This window comes from Phascolarctos cinereus, unplaced genomic scaffold (assembly GCF_003287225.1).
Source record: "Phascolarctos cinereus isolate Bilbo 61053 unplaced genomic scaffold, phaCin_HiC Scaffold_3;HRSCAF=262, whole genome shotgun sequence".
Lineage (NCBI taxonomy): Eukaryota > Metazoa > Chordata > Mammalia > Diprotodontia > Phascolarctidae > Phascolarctos > Phascolarctos cinereus.
This window is the reverse complement of record NW_027555736.1, coordinates 165,763,797-165,784,349: the sequence shown is the minus strand read 5'-3', so window position 1 is coordinate 165,784,349 and position 20,553 is coordinate 165,763,797. Positions and strand designations below refer to the sequence as shown.

Here is a 20,553-nt window from a genome sequence, read left to right as displayed (position 1 = left end):
CAAACAAGTCAATTTTTTAAATCCAGCCAGTAAGATCTCCTCTAGCTCTAAATTCTATGATACTAATTCTGATTCTATAGTTACATTTCAGAGTTCAACTAGTCTAATTCCTTTCTTACATAGATGAGAAAATTGAGGTCCAAAGATGGGACTGAAGATTCAGAAAGACCCAACCTTTATAAAATTCACCACTTTTAAAATGCTCAAACCTAACACAGTTTGGTCAAATTAAAATCCTATTTACTTTCTGTGATAGAATAGAAGTTTTTAAAATACTTACTAAGTAGAAATACATGGCTGTGAGCATAAAAATACATACAGAGAGAGACAGAGAGAAACAGAGAAAGAGAGACAGAGACTGAGAGCACAGCTAGGTAGTGAAGTGGATAGAGTGTCAGGCTTGGAGTCAGGAAGACTCCTTTTCACGAGTTCAAATTTGGCCTCAGACACTTATCAGCTTTGTGACCCTGGGTAAGTCTATTTAACCCTGTTTGCTTCAGTTTTTTCATCTGTAAAATGAGCTGGAGAAGGAAATGGCAAACTACTCTAGTATCTTTGCCAAGAAAAGCCCAAATGGGGTCATGAAGAATCAGACACAACTGAAATGACTGAATAACAACAACAAAGTGTGTGCGCACGCACGCACACACACACACACTCATGTGCGTTTATATATGTCATAATGAAAATATAATTAAAGAATGTGAAATTTCTGCTTTGCTTAATTCTCTAGGCACAGAATTCTCTTAAGATTAATGCAAACATTTGATTTAGAGACCCTCCTATGGTTGTATCATACATATCTGAATGATTTCTATCTTAATGAACATATATTGTGTCACTGAAATGTCAGTAAAGAGACTTATATGCTGGCAGTAGTTCAACACGAATTCAGTGATTCAAAACTTCACCTGGCCATCAAAAGTGCCCATCTGAAAGGCTGGTAACACTTCGATATGCTTTAGTAACCTCGCTAAGCTGTTCTTACTGGGTCTCTAGCATTTCAAAACTTCTACTGGTAGCAAACCATAGGCCACTGGGAGAGACACTACGAATTTTTTCTGTATTAATCTTTTCCAATTTCAACAATGGCTACTTGGAATTCTTCCTCACCTATTATTTATCTATATTTATTCTGTATATACTTATATATGTACTTTTCTTTCTTCTTCATTAAAATGTAAACTCTTTGCAAGAAGGAATTGTTTTATCCATTCCATTTGTACCCTCAGTGCCTAAGATACTGCGTTGTACTCAGTCAGTACATGCTTGTTGGGTGAGGGAAGAGGAAGATAAGTTAGCAAACAAATATAACATTTACTTTACAAGTCATATACCAGATTTATTTATTACATTAAAAATGTATCAACTGCCCATAAAAACAGGCTATATAGAGTAGATAGAGTGCTGGGCCTGAAGTCAGGAAGATCATCTTCCTGAGGTTAAATTTCACTTCAGACACTTACTAGCTATGTGGCCCTGGGCAAGTCACTTAACCTTCTTTGCTTCAGTTTTCTCATCAATAAAATGAACTGGAAAAGGAAACGACAAACCAATCCAGTATCTTTGCCAAAAAAATCCAAATGGGGTCAGGAAGTGTTGGATATGACCTGAACAACAACTAGGTGTGATATAGTTGCTAGAGTGCCTGACCAAAAGTTAAGAATCCAGAATTTGAATCCTGCCACAGAAATTTATTAGATGCATGACCCCAGGCAAGTCACTTAACCTCTTACTTTCTCAATTTCCTCATCTGTAAAATGAGGATAAATAGTACTTCCTTCAAAGAGTACCTCTGAGGATCAAGTGAGATAATGTATGTAAACTGCTTTGTAAACTTTGTAAATGTTATCTTTTATTTTTATACTATTTTACATGTCACAAAACAGCTTCCTTCATTCTCACAGAGGGAAGAAAAAGAAGGCCTCCCTTTCCCTCACTTTTAATCAACCAGCTTGGCTGAGAGATGGTAGTATTCTAAGCCTTGATTCTCAGAGGTAATTAAGTTTTCTAAAATATAATTTAAATATGATTTTATTTAAAGGACATGACAAGCCAGCTTTGAAATACATACCATTGCACTGTCCTGTTGAGGTGAACCTGTATCCTGGCTTACAGTCACAGCGGAAGCTGCCTGCTGTGTTGATACATTCTGCATTGCGCTGACATACTGGACCATTCTGACATTCATCGATATCTATAGGGTAAACAGAAGTTGACATGAAGAGAACAGAAGATCCTTAGGTCAAGAGAAATGAAATCTCTAATATTAAATAAATATATACTTACTTCTTTTAATGTCTAAGTATACTGAAAATATGATAAAGTATTTTCCAAACCTCTGTTTTCCTGAAAACTTTATTCACATAATACTTCTAAATTAATACCAGTGTTTGACTTATAGGCATACATGGAATCCAATGATATTGATATTTAACAGCAACATAAAATTCCTATAGAAGCTAGATAGAGTAGAGATCTAATTTCTTCTGGATTTTATGGTCCAATAAGATTCTAGTAATATAATCTTAAGATTATCTTAAAGTTTGTGAAAGGTATGGCATTAATGACTTCCACAAAGTAATCAGATCAAGATAATCTATGTAAGGGAGATGGCACATAAAATTACTAGAAAAAAAGAATTTCAAAAGAAAAACATTTGCATTTTGTGCAATTGAATTCCAAAAGGTTTGACTGCTCTATCGATGACTTTCCTAACAAAAAAAATGAACATATTCTCTTTCATATTATAATATATTCTAACAGATCTTATAACACAGATAAAATCACATTCCTCCAAAGTAATAATCACCTTCATAAAGGTCCTATAGAAAGTGATTAGCCTTCATACAATGCAATAATGTGTCCCTTTAACCCCCTTGTGATTGATAAAGGGCTTTTCATGCATAGAATCTGGCTCAGTAACAGAAAGACCCACAAGGGGGCAGCAAACACACCAAGTGACCAAAGTGTACCCAAGGCTTCTGTGGGCTCCCCCCAAAGTCTTCCCCATCCACTCAAAGGTAGGTGAACATAGTGAACACCTACAGGATATATGACACAGAACAGCTCTTTTTGTGTAGCTGTGTAGCTACAGAGGCAGGCTGACTTCACAGCCTAACATTCAACTGCAAATGGCTTCAACAGCGACCTTCACTTAACATGGGGAGAAGGGTGGCACCTGGAAGGTGTTAGATAGCCACCAATGGGATCTTTGACAAACACATCTTGTATGTTATTTATGAGACTACATCATCTGGGTTAACTGAAGGGAGCAAGGGCACAAATATTCCAAAATCTCTTTTCGGTATATATGATTTATTTAGCAACAAAATAATCTTTCTACTTACAGATCACATGAATTCATATTGAAATTAGTTTGAATTCTCTCAGCCTGTCAATTAGGAAGTTATCAAGAGCCATGGGAAAAAGTGACCTGAGATTAAAGATTATCTTTGGGAAACAGGCAGAATAGATAATCTGGTACCTGGAGAATCAAGAACTGATTATCACAGAGCCCTTGGTGACTTTACAATCCAAGCAGTGACCTTTGATTTCTATATGTGTCATTTAAAATAACGGTCTCTAAACTGCTGATCGTGCATCCTGAGCAGCAGAAGTTCTTTGAGTATGCATCCCAACATGTATATATTTACTTATTTTTAGATATATACATGTATTACTATACTAATGATTATGGATATTATAAAACACAAAAATAGAAATTTAGTAAGGATGACATAAAATGAAACAACATTTCATCCTAGAGTCCACAGGGACTCTTGAATTATTGAGTAGGGAGTGACATGGCCAGAGCCGTGTTTAGGAAAATCACTCTGGTAGCCATATATATGGAGGATGGACTGGAGAAGGGAAAGACTAGAGGCAGGGAGACATATTTGGAGATTACTGAAATAGTCTAGATGAGAGGCGATGAGCTCTTGAATTATATGAGTAGAGAGAAAGGATAGAAACGAGATATGTGGAGTCAGAACTGACAAGGTTTGGCAACTGATTGTTTTATGTAGGGTGAGGGGATATAAGAAATTGAAGATGCCACTGAGATTGTGAACATGAGTCACTAGAAGGATGGTGGTTCCTTCAACAGCAATAGGAAAGTTTTAAAGAGGGGTGGGTTTAGAAGGAAAGATAATGTAATGATATCTATGATGCAGATCACAATCTTATCATACCTGCTGATACTGTGTGATTCACTCTGTCCCACCTCAAATGGGCAACAGAATGAGTAAATAATTTTCCCAGTGGCACTTATACAGTTATTGCTATGGATACCCAAGTAGTAGTTAGTTTAAAACTGCCCTGAGAGGCCAATGTCTGGCTTAGAAGGGAAGAGGTTAGAGGTTAAGGGCTTGTACATCAGAGTGAAGGGTAACAGTGTGGGAGTGCTGGGGAATAAGGCTATGTGTGGTCATTTGAGACAAGCCCCACAGTTGGCTATCACAGGGAATGTAGTATTTGACTCATCTTCTCACTGTTTTAATTAGTTGGATACATACTCCTTACGATCAGGCCATGACTCCCATTTTGGAGATCGATGATCTAGAATACTTGTACAACTCTAAGCAGATGTGGCATCATAAATTAATCTGTTGTTTAGAAACTCTAGTTAAGTACAAATGAGATTTCCCCAGCCAGCTCTTTAAGCAAATATTAATGGGTGGAGACAAGACCACCTCTGCTGGTACTACTGCTTTCCTCTCCAAGGTTATCTTGTATCTATTCTACCTGTATCTTTTATATACCTATATATTTATACATTCCCCATTAAAAGGTAAATTCCTTGAGGAGAGCAATTGTGTCACAATGCCTGGCACACAGCAAATGCTTGATACACAATCACTGATTGACAGAAAGAGGGAGGAGCTGTGAGAATGTCTAAATATGTACTTATCTCCTCTCTCAACTTCCTACTTGAATTTAAACTCTATGAGATTCAGAATCACATCATATAAAATATATATATATATATATATACACACACACACAAATTATATATTTCATATGTATATCATAGTTACACAATATATAATGCAATACATATTGATATATAACTATATAATTACATATTATATTGTATATTATATGTATTACATATTATAGCTATATATTATATCAATATAGTTACATGTAATATACACAATATATAATAGAAATAATACAATATATATCACACATGCACACACAAACTATATATCCCCCAATGTCTAGTACTGTGCTCTGTACACAGTGTTTACTGAATGTTTGCTGAACTGAATTGAGTCATAGTATATTCCAGATGTCCTACTACATGAAGCATATTTAATAGCCAGCAACCTCTCACTCATAAAAATGCAAATATGTGCTACCAGTGTCTGATGTGAACAAAGGGCTAAGTAATTAAGTAACAGTATGCCTTTACTAATGGTGAAAAGGTAATTTGAAAATGAGAAAGTACTATGTCTAAGCCAAGTATTCATCATATAAAATAAAAATTTGTGGTCTCTGGCATTTGGAAATCTCTCAGGACTTTAGAATATTTACATTAAAGCTTGTTATAATTTGAAAGAGCCATAGTTTCATGTTGCAAGGGAATATAGTTCTTGGGAGTCAACAGAGAAAGACCTCCCACCACTTGTACTCACTTTCAAATAATGAAAAAAAGTAAATCTATTCGCCACTCCCAATTACTCATGATTTTATAACAGCTAGAAAATCTAGTATGTTCACTAAAAAACCATACATGTACTAGTAGTTCCACTGAGATTCAGTGGATATTCTGCATGAAATAAAATAGTATTCACTAAATCTGACCTTCATAGTTCCTAGCACTTGGGGTATTTCTGATGTCTGAGTTATGCAAAACATTATAAGAATGGGTGTTTTACTAGGTTATCGTTTGGATTCATTTCTGGGTATGATAACCACAGAGACACTCACCTTCACAAATCAATAACTTGTCATTATAAAAGAACCCCACTGGGCATTCACATCTGAAGCTACCAACCATATTGATACAAACTCCATTTTCACAGACTCCAGGGATCTCTCGGCATTCATCAATATCTAGAAAAAAGAAAGACAACCTTACGTGGCTGACAATACCGCATTTGGGAATTATACAATGTAAATCTGAACTGTAAACCAACAGGTTTTAGTCTATATATGGACAAGAGAGCTCTACTGGACAGGGAAGAAATCTAATCACATCTCAGAACTCCACTTTTTTGAAGAGATCTAAAAGAGATGGCTCCAGTAGAGAGACAGTCTGTTCCGCTTACTTTGTTGGTGCGAAGCAAGAATTTTCAGATGTGCCCTCATTAGTATCCCAAAGGTGGTACTGTTGTTTAAATTCTGAACTTATTTTAACAGCCGAAGCTGCTGGTCCTTAGAATTTTGTGGTCAGCATTTACTTCTCACCAATCAGGGATAAAATGGGGTGCAGTGCAAAGAGTGCTAGAAGTAAGTAGTTCCTAACTTGGTCACTTTTTGTGTGTCACTGGCAAAATTTCTTAACTGCTCTGGGCCTCAGTTTCCTCACTTGCAAAATACGGGGTTAGGTTGGATGAATCGCCATTCAGCTCCACATCTGGGATCCCATTGCCTATCTGTCTTTTATTCTTTGACAAGATGATTTCTTGCCAGACAGGCACTACTGTGCTACCAGCTATAGCACAGTTTATTAATAGAGAAGTACAATGAATATTATTATTAGTAGGAAGTGCTTTTAACAAAAATTCTTCAGTTGGTACTCACTGCTACAATGGAAAAGAAAGGAAGGTGAACATGGTAGAGAACAGTGGGGCTGGTCTACTCTAACTCTAGTCATTACTATGCTCCCTAAAAGTAGTTTTGGTGAGGAAGTGGCAGTGAGCATAGCAAGGCTGGAGAGAGAAGATGGAACAAGCATATCAGCCAGTTAGTCAATAGTGGTGAGTAAAGTCAGGAAGAAGGCTGAAGATGATGTCACATGGGTACTGAAAATAAGGCCTAGTAGACATGGAGCTAAAGGTAGAATGTAAGCTCCTTGAGGGCAGGGACTGGATAATTTTAAGCATTTACTTTCCCAGTGCTTTACATGTAGTAGGTGCATTTCAGAGGGAAAAGAAGGAACAATGTAGGAGTGAGCCTGGAATAGCTGAATACTGTTAGGCACTGAGCAAGGTGGATATATTCGATTTCACACCCCTCAACACTAAGTCTGGCAAAAAATAGAGGACCTAATAATGAGAAGGAAAGCAAAACCTTTTTCTTAACTCATCATTTTTCTTATTTGCATATCCTAATCAGATTCTATCAGTCATTCAGTTTATCTGAGAATGGTAGGAATGACTAACCAACTTGGAGAATTCAAAAGAACCAGTTGTTATTAGACTGGAATCTTGCTCCAAACCAGGGAGGTTCTTATCTTGGGGTCCATGAACTGACTTTTAAGAAGTACTTTGATAACTGTGCTTCTACATAATTTATTTCCTTTGTAATTTTATGTATTTTATTTTGTACATTTAAAAACATTCTGAAGTGAAAAAATTTGTTCTGAAGCCATAGACTTTACTAGAGTGCCACAAAGGTCCACAACACACAAAAACAAGTTTAAAGTTTTTGGTCTAAACATTTATTTGCTAAGATATAGAATTACACACATTTCTGTCTATTTAGTTGGTTTGTCTTCAACCCCTACCACCATACTTCTAAAGGACAAAGTTTAACTTTCTCACTTAAGAAAAAAAGGAAAGAGCCCCGAAGGGATGAAATGAGTTGGTCACAGAAACAGCTATTATATAGCATAGTGAGGACTTAAACCCAGACTTTTTTGAATCAAGTCTAGCACTTTTCACTCTCTGTTATTTTCCTATCTATGATGTGATTTAATAGTTTGAACCTTATGGGTAATATTAAATCAAAGCTCACAGTACTGGGATTATTGAAATTATTAGTATATTTCTTACATATTATTGATTCATGTTACATTTTATAAGTTTTATAGTTATTAAAAATAGTATCATCATAATTGTATTGAATAATAAAATGGTTTTTTTATATTATGGTATTTCTTTAGCATAGGGAAAATATTGAATTCATACTGGTTTTTGTTTGAAGTAAAAATGATACAGCATTGTACAGTTCAATCTACCATATTTTTCTTGTATTAATGAAAATGTGTTATATTCTTTATCAGCCTTTGGCACAAAAAAGAAAATGGATATTTATATAATTTTTTTTTCTTTTCCTGCCTTTATGCCAGGGAAAGATCAACAAAAGTACTTCAGGTCAAATCCTACATTCCAGAACAAGAAGTCAGTTACCTTAAGTACTTTTCAAGTACTGATGGTGGGACATCAGTTTTGAATGAAACAAATAAACCTAAATAAAACAGTAAAATATTCTGTCACAGTGGAACTAGGTTTTATGCTAAATAGCTTGCCACAGGTCCACAGAAGGGGGAGGAGCATAAAAGGAATAAGTATTTCTTATGCACCCATTTTCCCTGAGAACTAACAAATGACAAAAAATATGAACTCCAGAGGGACTCAGTGACAGAATGAATGGCACAACAGAAAGCACTGGACTAGAAAGCCCTAGCTCAGGACATTCTGGGCAACTTTCTTAGATTCTTTGGCTTTCTGTTTCTAGTCTATAAAATGAGCAGGACACACTATAGTGTAAAAGTGTGGTTTCTTTTCCTGCTGATGTCATAGGATCACATATTTAGAATTAGAAAGGCTTGTAGAGGTCATCTACTGATAGATTTACTGCTGAAGGGTCTTTAGATGCCATCAAATCCAGCTCCCTCATTTTACAGATGAAGAAACTGAGGCCCAGAGAGGTTAAATGACTTGTCCAGAGTCACACTGCACATAAGTATTTCAGGGTGATTCGAATGTAGGACCTCCTGACTCCAAGTCCAGTGTCCTATCTGCAGTTGAGGAAACAGGCCCAGAGAAGATGACTTACTTGTCCAAAGCCATTCAGGTAGTAAGTGGCAGGTTTGGGAGGGCCACAGTCCTACCAAGGTCCTGGGAAGTTCTGGAAGGGGTTGTTTTATTTTTATTTTTTTTTAAAATATGCTGAATTTATTAAAAAAGAAAAGCAAGCTATATATTATACCAATTTGAAGCTTCAGGTACAATCTTCTTTTTCTGTTCTATTTTGTATTTGGAAATGTTTATCTTATTTTGCGTTTCAGTTCAGAAGACTTTTTTCTCCTCCCCACTCCCCAAAAAAGCTTTCCTACCCTAATCTCAGAGTTCTTGGTGTCTAAGTGAACTCACTGGGCACTTGACGTTCTCTTTTCATGTGCAGATCATATTCTCAACAAACTAGGACTGCATCTCATTCTTCTTGTATCCCCTCAACTATACGGTTTGGCATCCTATACCCTCCTATGAGGTATACTCTTCTATCCTTCCCCCTCCTACCAGATCCCAGTCCTGGACCTTCTCATCAGGGCTGTTCAACTGCTCACAGGGCTTGGAGCAAGATGGAAGATACCAATTTAATCCTTTCTAGTGACACGGAAGGCCATTAGTCCTTACCACCTGTCTTTCAATAGCCTCCTAAGCTCCTCTAGGCCCCGTCATCTAGCATATGGATTTAACTTAAGGACCCTTGGCCCTTATGGTTGTTTGTTTTACTATTTTATTTTGGTGAGTAGTTTGAGAGTTGAAAGGTAACTGGACCATCTATAGAGAGGAATAATAATAATAATAATGATAATGACACTAATAATAAGCATTATTATTATAGCTAGTATTTATATCATGCTTTAAGGTTTGTAAAGCACTTTACAGATATCTCATTTTATTCTAACTACATTTTTATCATTCTCTTACAGATAAATAAACTGAGGCAGACAGCAGTTAAGTGATTTGCCTAGGGATACAGAGGCCAAATTTAAACTCAGGTCTTGACTCTAGATTTAGCACTCTATCCACTGAACTGATAAGAAAATCAGATGCTGACTGGTTAAAGGACAAAAGAAATGAGAAGAACAAGTTCTCCCTTTATTGTGTAATATTAGTTACTTTTGTTATAAAGATGAATTGTTACATGAAGAAGGGCCAGAATAGGGAATATGATGCTTCACTCTATATAGATGCATAAGCACTATCTGCTAGGATGTAGAAATAGTTTTAAGTTGAATTCTCCATGCCTTGTGCTATAACTAGATTTACCTGCGGTTTGTGAAGCAATATTTTTAAAAGAATGTGATTTTAAAAGGAGCCATTCTTGAAGTGCATGCAAAGCTCATACTATTTCACTACTTGATGCTCTGGCACCAGAGTTACCACTAATGCAGTACAACACACCATGGGGCTTTAGAACATTTTAAAGTGAATACTTGAGTCCTCTTAAAGTTCTCATGTCACAGATCATATGTTTTTGGTCTAAGATTCCTAAAACCTTAATTTCTAAGAGATTCCATTACAGTTCATTCAGGGACACACTTCAAAATTGCCCTGCTTTTAGCAAACACCTCCTCAGAGCCCTTACTTCAAAGCATTTGCTTGCTGGCAACACTAGAGGGCAGCCAACCTCAGGTAAACAAACACGGGAATACACTGACTTACATTCCCCAGGGACCACCCTGATTACAATAGGCCACTTGTCACAGACCGGAGATTCTAAAGAGATTAAAAGATCTGTCTAGGAATGGGAAAAACAAAGTAGAAAGGGCTAGGTGTTTTATGCCAATGTCATTTAGTATTTTTTCCTTCCAAACCATGAAAGTTCTTTGGATGCTGCCTGGCCAATGTAGCCATATGAATTTGGCACTCAGGGAGCCAAGACGATTGTTGGATCAGGATCTTGATTTTTTATACAAGGTCATTGGAAAGGCTGTTGCTGATTCAAGCTCACTGATTAAGAAGAATGGAAACTAAAGAAAGCTGTGGTGCCCACTAATAAAAGTAGTTGCTCAGTTTTGAGGGGTATAAGACTGAACGTAAATCCAGTAGGGAAAAATTAAACAAGCAGAAATCTCTGTTTCATTTCTCTGCCTTATTTGTTTTAAAACCAAAAAAGACAACAACTACACTGGCTGAATGGTGTATGGTATCCTTAAACGTTATTATATGAGTTCTTCCACTAATACTGCTTGCCATAATGGTCAATGCTAATTATGGCAGCAGTACTTGAGATATAAAAGATCTCCACAACGCTCATGGCATACTGCAAGGACAGGTTCTATTCAAGATATCAATTAAACAGAAAAGTGGTCTCATGTCAATGACATACACACAGGGACTCATGTGAAAAGTCAGATTAAACTGATGTTTTAGTCAGAAGGAAGGACTCTGGCCCTACTCCCAGAACTTTCTGTTTGTTGGTTCCTAGGGTTGGTTTAACTAGGCTTGATTGTAATTTAGTGAGAAGCTTTCCAATTCTCTTAATCATGAGCAGTAAGCATTGTTGCCAGCTAGGTGGAGTTAAACAGTATGTTTGCAGAATTTCTTTCAAACCAAGGGTTGGTATTTGAATAAAGGTTACGTGGTATAGTTTAGTCTTTTTTTTCAGGGGGGAAAAAGTGAGAAAACAAAGGGATCTACACTTCCTCCCTTTACCTAGCATATAGACAAAAGTCAGAATCTCTGAAAAAGCTGTGATTGCTATTTCAACTCACCAACTGGTAAGCCAGTATAAATGTCAATGACAAAGCCAGGCCTCTGACTACCACAGAGTGTAGCAAATTCATCTGCAAGGACAAAAACATAAAGCAATGAATGGTCTACAGAAGTCAACCATATTATTAAAACACTTGAAAGGTTCATTCCCCCCTAGTCTTTGCAGTCAAACATTTAAGAGTGAATTTTAGTCCATTTGAGCATATCTACAAGGCTTTGTAAATTCAACCATAAAGACAAGCACTGAGGCAAAAGTAGTCACATATTACCCTGTTAAGGGAAAGGGAGACTGAGGCTTTAACATATATTACTTCTTGTTCTGAGAACAGCAGGGCTAAAAGGAAAGCACACATAACTTTCATTTCACATTTTTACTCTGTGTGTGTGTGTATACACACACACACCAATGGTTATGGATCAACAACTCTGCAATTCATGAGTAGACTGGTTCTCTTCACCTCGCATTAGGGCACATAAGAATCATCTGAATGTCCCTAAAAACACCCTGTTTTCCCTGAAGATTGGAGAGAAAAATGTTACTTCAATACAAAAATAATTTAGGGTAAATAACTGTGACCATTTATTGGACTTCTGTGTGTATGTGTATACCAAATTTAATTAGATAAAATTGTGTATCTACTCCAACAGGTGTTTTAAGTGTAAACTTCAAATAAACATCATCTCACTGGTAGAAGAGTCACAGAAAATTATAGATAAAAATTGTGAGGGTAAGAATTTGAACAAAAAATGTAAAATCTGATCAACTCATAATATTTCACAAGCTTTTCATTGCCATCAAGTAGACTGATGACAACAAAAAGCTAGACATTTGGGGGGTTATAAAAAGGTATGCAGGTTGATAGATTGGTGGTGGTGTTTTCTGGAGCCTTTTTTCACAGCAGATGGAAATACAGGCTGTGTTAATTTTGTAAAAGTTGTATAAATCTTATATATAATTATAGTAGTATCTTTACTCTTAAAATATCAAGTTTTTGAATCTCACATGCAATGGGCATTTTTGAAAGCAGGAGAGTCTAAGAGAGAAGAGTAAAGAAAGGAAATTAAAACATGACAGCAACTCAAGGCTATAATTAATCTTTGTCTCTTTACTTCAAAGCTGAGGCATCTGGCTGAAGAAATGATCTTCTTGGGGTAACAATTCACACAAATTAAGAGCTACCCTACTAGATGTGAGGACAATGTTTTCCTATTTCATGGAATGTTGACTGGGTGGCAGAGACAGCTGAATACCCTATTCAGTGCTAAGCACGTTCCATTCACTTAAGCTACGCTGAAGGAGTGGAACGATTGTAATAATGACTCATTTATTTGTCATATACATCTGATTGATTTGCCCAGTCTTTTTCTTAGACTGTGAACACTGTAGAAGTAAGAACTGCTTTCAGAGCTCTGCAACATATAGTGGCTGCAAGTTCTGGTGACTAAATAAACACTGAATACTAACACTGTGTGCCAATTTTCAACAGGGCATGCTGGATCAAAGTGAATTTGGGTGTGCCTTGGGTGTGTAAGTTGTTCTTACCAATGCACCTTCCTTATCCAGAGACAAAAATGATTTTCCTATCAATAGAGGGACAGATGCGTGTATTGACAATGCACTGTTTAAGGAAAAAGAGAAGCGAACACACACCAGTGCTGGGAATGGGACACTGTTCACAGGGCTTATTCCAGGCACGGCCGATGTTATAGGAGCAGCAACACATTTTCTTGGTCATATTGAACAGGAGTTCTCCATCGCAGGTCTGGTTGTCAGCATAATAATTTCGATAGCACAAGCTCCTTCTCATATCTAGGAGGGGGGAAAAAGAAGGCAGAGGAAAGGATCAGTGGGCAGGGAAACTGCAACAAGTTTCTGATGAGTATAAGCTTCCTAAAGAATGCATTCAAATTTGGGGATCTGCTACCAATTAACTTGTCTGTCATTTTATTTTCCTTCCTTTCTTCAAAGGCATGAAAAATTCATTCACCCTCTTGAGCAATATTCTACACTTAAAAGTGTGATACTGTGAGAAAAAGGCCTTTAAAAATTCTCTCCCTCATACTTTGTACCACAGAACTAAGTCATTATGGAACTGTAGCATCAATAAACTTTACGTGATTCTTTGCCCAGTCTCCTAGGAACAATGCTCCACTCTATTTGCCATTAAATTTCTCATTTCCGACATACGATGTTATAATACCACAGGTCAGTGCTGTAAATATAATTGTGTAAAGATACACCCAAAAGTCAAACAAAAGAAGTGTTATTAAACAGTTGTCTTGGATTTTCCAACATTACATTAAAAAAAAAAGAAAAAAAAACCTTCTACCCACCCACACTAAGCTACCAACATGCCAAACTTCTGGTGCACCAAGAAAAGGATGAGGAGTATAAAGAGGTGGCATCAGTCTGGATAAGTGGCCCAGCCCTAAGCTATATTTGATGTTCCCTCTTTGATGCTTTGCAAATAATGAACAAAGACTGTATTTTTTTTTGGTTGGGCAATGGGGATTAAGTGACTTGCCCAGGGTCACAAAGCTAGTAAGTTATGTGTCTGAGGCCGGATTTGAACTCAGGTCCTCCTGAATTCAGGGCCAGTGCTCTGTCCACCGTACCACCTAGCTGCCCCGACAAAGACTATATTTTCAAGAAGGACTCAGACTTACCCATGCAGTTATTTCCACCATTAACTTGCATGTAGTCTGGAGGACAAATACAAGTGTAGTTCCCAACTGTGTTATAACATGTTCCAGGTCCGCAGATACCAGGAGTTTCACATTCATTTACATCTGTAACCCAAAGAGAAGTGAGTCATTTATCCCATGGAACTGCCCAGTTCTCACTATCACTGTCCCTTCAAATACTGGAAGAAGAAACTTTCTCAGCACTTGCTAAATTCAATACTTAGAAATAGGGTCTTTTGCTCATTGATCTCTCACTTTATGCTTTTCAGGGGGAGGCAGGAGAATAAAACTTCAGGCTATACTACTTTTCCCCCCATGACCCTCACCTCCCCATCTCCTAGTTTTATTTAGTGATAGCAATATATTAAAACCCTCAATAAACAGATCTGTCACTTTACCATGGGGTTTGGGGAGACTGTAATGTGATAGTTTCCTAATCTTTAACTATCCTTCACTGAAAGCAACAGTGTAGACCTCAACAACTGGCTTCCATGTTATTTCTGTGAGAAGGTATTTTATCTTCCTTTTTAAGGCTGAAAGAAGTCTAATCTAATTTCTATAAATCCTATAGCTTCTAAGGTAGTCCCCTGTGGGTACTCAAGTGATTTCTGATGAGAATGACATATTACTAATAATTCATGAACTGAATTTGGATTCTTTTTGTAGCAAGTCTGATACTAAACAGGACGGTTTACTGAAGTTAGTTAAAAGTTCTCTGGGTCAAGGAAATTTCCAGTGATTCATAAACTAAAGATCTCACAAAGTTTTCAATGTTCTTTGGCATATACTTGAAACTACATAGCCTAGGAACCCATTTATACAATGCGTTATCTTCTGAGAAAACCCATTTCAAATAAGTTGAGTAGGTAAAAAGGATAAGGGAGAGAAAGAAGAGGTACCATAAGACAATTAGAAAAAGAGAATTACTGAAAAATGGGATGGGAGAAGGAGGACTACAAGACAATGCAGTAAGAAAAAATTTTTCTTCAATATATACGACTACCACAATGTAAATGGAAAGATTAAAAAAAAAACCAACTAAATCAAATGCTCTGTAATTATAGGGATCAATCAGCCACCTCAAAGAAGAGATATCAGAATACATCTCACTCCCTCATCTGCAGAGATTAGGGACAACAGGTGTGGAACACTGCACATACTGCTGGACTCAGTTAACGTGTTGATTAGTTTTGCTTTTTTCATCTTTTTTGTTCTTTGTCAAAAGGCAGAGCTCTGAGAGGGAGAGCATGGAGAGATATACTGGGAAATGGAGGTGTTATGAACAAAAAATATAGCAATAACATTTTTATAAAGACCCAAAAAATATTTTTCCTTAGAATATGAGAAATTGCCTAGCTTCCTTTCACAAAGGACTACAAATATCCTTTATCTTCATTAGAAACAAAGGTTGCTAAAACTTGCCAGAAAGGATACCATGTTAGATAGTTTAGAATAAGCTGATACATGCACTACTGTACTGTCCTACTTGGTTATACACACACTTTTAAAGACTACAGCAACTATGCCCCAAAAACTACACCCTGGTTTCTGAGATCCCCTCCTCATGTTACACATAGCCTGTGAATCACGTACCATCACACACTCGGGTTTCTTCATTCAAGTAGTAACCAGTTGGGCAGCGGCACTGGAAGCTGCCAAATGTATTGATACATTTCCCTCCTTGGCAAAGTCCGGGCAATTCTTGGCACTCATCGATATCTATCCAAATGAAAACAATTGCATCATTTTTAGTTTCATGAAAGAAATTAAGAAAAACTAAAACACATTCATCTTGAGGGGGAAAAAGCCAGAATTACCTTCCAATATAACGGTGATAGGGTTTGGTCGAAAGCCTTCTCCTCCAGGGCAAAGAATTTTATATTCAGCTAGCAAAACAAAAATCAAAATGAATCTTTTAATCTCTAAACTCTTTATGCTATGTTATTATAAAAATTTTAAATTAACATATCCAAAAAGATTTAATTTCTTTAGGGACCTTTACTAAGTATCACCACCTTCCCAAAACCTTAGTATTTATGAGTAATTTTCACATCAAAGTTATTTTGCATAAATGCAGGGCAGGGTGGCACATTCTCTTTGGTCTCTGAAACCAAATACTTATTCTCTTGAGTTGCTTCCTATATTCTTTGACTCTCTGACTCCTTCATAACTACTTAATTTCTTAAATTCTCCCTTCTGTCTTGAACCAAATTCATCTCCAACTGACTTTTCACTATTAAAAAAATCTTTTGAAGGGGGGTGGTTCTAACCTGAGATTTTATCACCACAGGGAGCTTCAGTTAACAAAATTCCCTCTACCAGTAGACTGGCAACTGTTTTGCAATTTATAGTCTGAGTGAGCTGCTTAAAAGCACTGAGAGGTTAAAAAACTTGCTCAGGGTCACACTCTGTATGCTTCAAAGGCAAGACCATTCTTACACTGGGTTTAGCCTTTAATTCCCAGGAATTATAGACTACTTTTACTATGCAGATTGTCTTTTCTTTCAGATCCATTACAAACAGAGGTTTGGTGAAACTATTCTCTTTTATATCTCATTGTTCTTTTGGTATTATCATTGAGTTCCTGTTTTTATTTATCATTCATTGACTGATTTGAAGTTTGAGTACTTTGTATTTTCCACTACAGTAACTTCCATTTTCTACTATAGTAACTTCCAGGACTCATTTGGGGACCTTCACTCCCAAAGTCCAAAATATCATATCACCTGTAAATGATTATAAGTTCTATTTGAAAGGTCAAATCTACGTTAGAAACTTTCACTCTTATTTATCCAGCTCTGTACCTCTAGTTGCTTTATTAAAATTAAGAAAGAAAAAAAAACCCTGACAGTTGTTTAACAAAGACCTTTTCCTTCTTTCCTTACTCTAATTCCTGTTTCTGCTAATAACATCATCTCCCATTTTCCACATAGACAATTCCATAAACTCCATCAACCAGTCTACTTCTCTAGCTTTTCTAGTCTGTCTAGAATCAATCTTTTCATGGTCAAGCCTACTGCAAAATGTCACATACATTTCCTAAACTACTGAAAATTCTTCACTAATTCTCTCAACTCCAAATTTTCTTCTTGGATCTGAGGACCTGTACCAGAACTTTTGATAATGACCTTTATTACCCACAGCTCAAATGAGATAATATATGTAAAAGTATCTTGAAGAAGATATTACATAAATGTTACTACCATAATTTTTAGATGTGAATCTCTCATACTACCTAAAAACCATTCTCCCTCCTATTCTTCTCTATTCCTTTGGTGCATACTGCTATACTTGAAGTAAGGAAACACCTGAGTTCAAATTCTGTTTCTAAATCTACTGTCTCTATAAACTATGACCAAGTCACTTATTTCTAAGCCTCAATTTCCTCACCTGTAAAATGAGGACACTCCCTACCTACCTCAAAGCATGCTCAGGTGAGAACATATGTAAAGTGCTTTGGAAATTTTCAAGTACTACATAGATAACAATTATTGTCCTGCCCTTTATCCCATTCTCCAATCCCTCTTTTTTTTGGCATTTTCCACTCTTAATGAACTAACTAACCTGTTCTCAGTTCTTGTCACTTCTCTCACCTACTCATATTACACAAACCTTTCATCAATCACACCATAAATCTAATATGATTCCCCAGTTCACAACTGTTAAACCAACTGCTTTTCTATCTAAATATCTAAGTCTCCTCGATGTGTCAAAGGTCTGATCAACAGATTAAAATAAAAAGAAATAAAATGAATCAATGAATCTTTCAGATGTAAGCAATAGTGTACAAATAATCTAGGCTCAAAGAGTTTACTTTTCAAAATTACTTTTTACATCAATCCATATGTTACCCTTGGAACATGTTCACTTGGAACACAGGGCCTCTACCTTTTTTATGATATGTAAAGTGCCTGGCCCACTGTGAATTTAAATAAAGGCTAAATGGAGTCCTATTTTTGATATGCAAGTTAAAGGCTGAGAGATGATAAACCCACATGGGGAAGCCCTCCAAGGAATTATGCAGTGCTAGGAGAATTTACCTCCCACCCCTGCTTTTACTGTTGCAGAATTCTTCCCCTTACATGGCTTCACTGTTGCACCCTGCAGAGCTGGAATAAAAAAAACTGGATTAAATTATAATAATAATAAAAAGCAGGTAGATGCCAACTTACATGTGTTCACAGCAGGGCAGAGTTCACAAGGAGTGCCCCAAGCTTTACCCAGGGAACAGCAGCAGGAAGCCTTAGAAACACCAACTCCAATTTCATTGCTGCATGATGTATCTCCATTGTCTCCTCGAGGCCGAATATCCAAATAGCAATTGCCAGATCGTGTATCTATTCAAAATGTACAGACACCAAAGTAATGGTCACTAAGCAAGAAAGCAGAAATTCTCCCTGAACATTTAGGGATCCAAATTCCTTAAAAAAAAAAACTCCAATGGGAGAAACAACACCATCAATTACATTCTTTTACAGAAGGTTATTATCCTAAGAAAGGAAATTCAAATCCATGTCAAAGAATGGCTAAAAATTACCTGGTTTACCATTACAGTATTACTCTTACAGTACAAAGATGAAATGTACATCGGGAATACTGAAGTTAAAAAGGGCTTCTGAAAATGCAAATCAATTCTGGTGAATCTCTAAACTTTGACATTACTGAGTTTTAGAGAAGAAATTAAAATGAAAATGAATTTCTTAGTGCTTAAAAAACAAACAAAAAAGACATGTAATTCTTTGAAAAATATAATGACATCTTACCAACACAGCCAACTCTGGTGGGGTTCAGCTCAAAATCAGGTGGACAATCACAAGTGTAACTGCCTGGGGTATTGACACAATTCCCACTAATACAAGTTGTAGGGTCCAGACACTCATTAACATCTATGACAAAATAACAAGTACAGAATTAATGCTTTATCCAACCCTTGTCACATTAGAGGAAATTTTGCACTCTTGCCACAGAAAAGTAGGATGGAATATGAAGTCTCAGCTTTAGGAATTATATCAAAGGAGGTAAATTCACCATGAATTTTGGGCCATCCCTTAGGATGGACCCAGGACCATTACAATCCTTTCCCCTAGGACATACTGAACATTTAAATCTGTTTAGTATAAAATGTAATCTTGAAAACTGGAAAAATATTTTAGCCAAGGTATAAAAAGTAAAACACTGCTATATGACTAATTCATCAGCAAACATAAATTACAATAAAAAATACACATACACATATATATGTACATATGTATAAATATTTGTACACATACTTAACATGTATGAACAATTGTCATTTAAAGTAGGAGATACTGTCCTAAAGAAATTTGTTAGTTGCAAAATATGCCTCCCCCCACAAACTGGCCCTGCCTCAGTCTGGCAAAGAACAAATACACAACTGCAAAAGCCAATTAATGTCTTATTATCCATGCTAAAAGGATATATATCCCATCACTGATGCTATGCTAAATGTTTCCTGTTCAGTTCCTATCCAAAACTACGCACAGCATTTCAGATATTTGAGACAAAGGTTTTTGGCATGTTTCATCTCTATTGAGTCCTTTTCTTCTATTCCAAACATTCACAAGGATGCTCAAGTACAGAAACAAACTACTCACAAGAAGGGAGGGATGAAACATTACTCCCACATATACCTTCTTTTTTGCTCCTCCCTTTTTAAACTGATGATCCTGGTGTGGGTTCTATGTCAAAACCACCTCCCCTAAAAGTCATATCTGGGAGTGTATGGCTAGGGCCAGATTAATTTAAGGGATACTTAATTTAATATAAGTAATGTCGACACTTAGGAGGAACAGGCCTAAAAATATATGACTGAGGGGCAGCTAGGTGGCGCAGTGAATAGAGCTCCCAGCCTTGGAGTCAGGAGGACCTGAGTTCAAATCCACCTCAGACACGACACTTACTAGCTGTGTGACCTTGGGTAAGTCATTTAACCCCGATTGCCTCCCTAAAAAAAAAAATGTGTGACTGAGAAACGTAGTTCCCTGAAGAAGTCATGAGGCAAAGCTGTCACTTGGGGTAGGTAGCTGCCAAGGGTACAACGCAACTCAGAACACAATTAGTATGGTAAAGTGAATGACTTTCAAATCTGAATCGGAAGAACTGGAGTGCAAGTCCTTGCTCTACTATTAACTACCTGTGTGACACCATGCCTAGGTTTATTTATATTCACCTCTCTGGGCATCAGTTTCCCATCTGTAGAATGATAGGATTGGAATAGATGATCTCT

The 20,553-nt window shown here is 36.7% G+C and overlaps 1 protein-coding gene across 1 annotated transcript in view; it reads right to left on the bottom strand.

Moving 5' to 3' along the window:
- Nucleotides 1-20,553, bottom strand: part of FBN1 (fibrillin 1) — a 302,515-nt gene that overhangs the window by 45,967 nt on the left and 235,995 nt on the right. The window contains exons 36-44 of the mRNA XM_020976933.2: nt 19,070-19,192; nt 18,479-18,643; nt 16,124-16,192; nt 15,900-16,025; nt 14,289-14,411; nt 13,273-13,431; nt 11,621-11,692; nt 5,938-6,063; nt 2,075-2,197 (exon numbers count right to left, since the gene is read on the bottom strand). Coding sequence (XP_020832592.1) covers nt 2,075-2,197; nt 5,938-6,063; nt 11,621-11,692; nt 13,273-13,431; nt 14,289-14,411; nt 15,900-16,025; nt 16,124-16,192; nt 18,479-18,643; nt 19,070-19,192 — 1,086 coding nt within the window. The remainder of the gene's footprint in view (nt 1-2,074; nt 2,198-5,937; nt 6,064-11,620; nt 11,693-13,272; nt 13,432-14,288; nt 14,412-15,899; nt 16,026-16,123; nt 16,193-18,478; nt 18,644-19,069; nt 19,193-20,553) is intronic.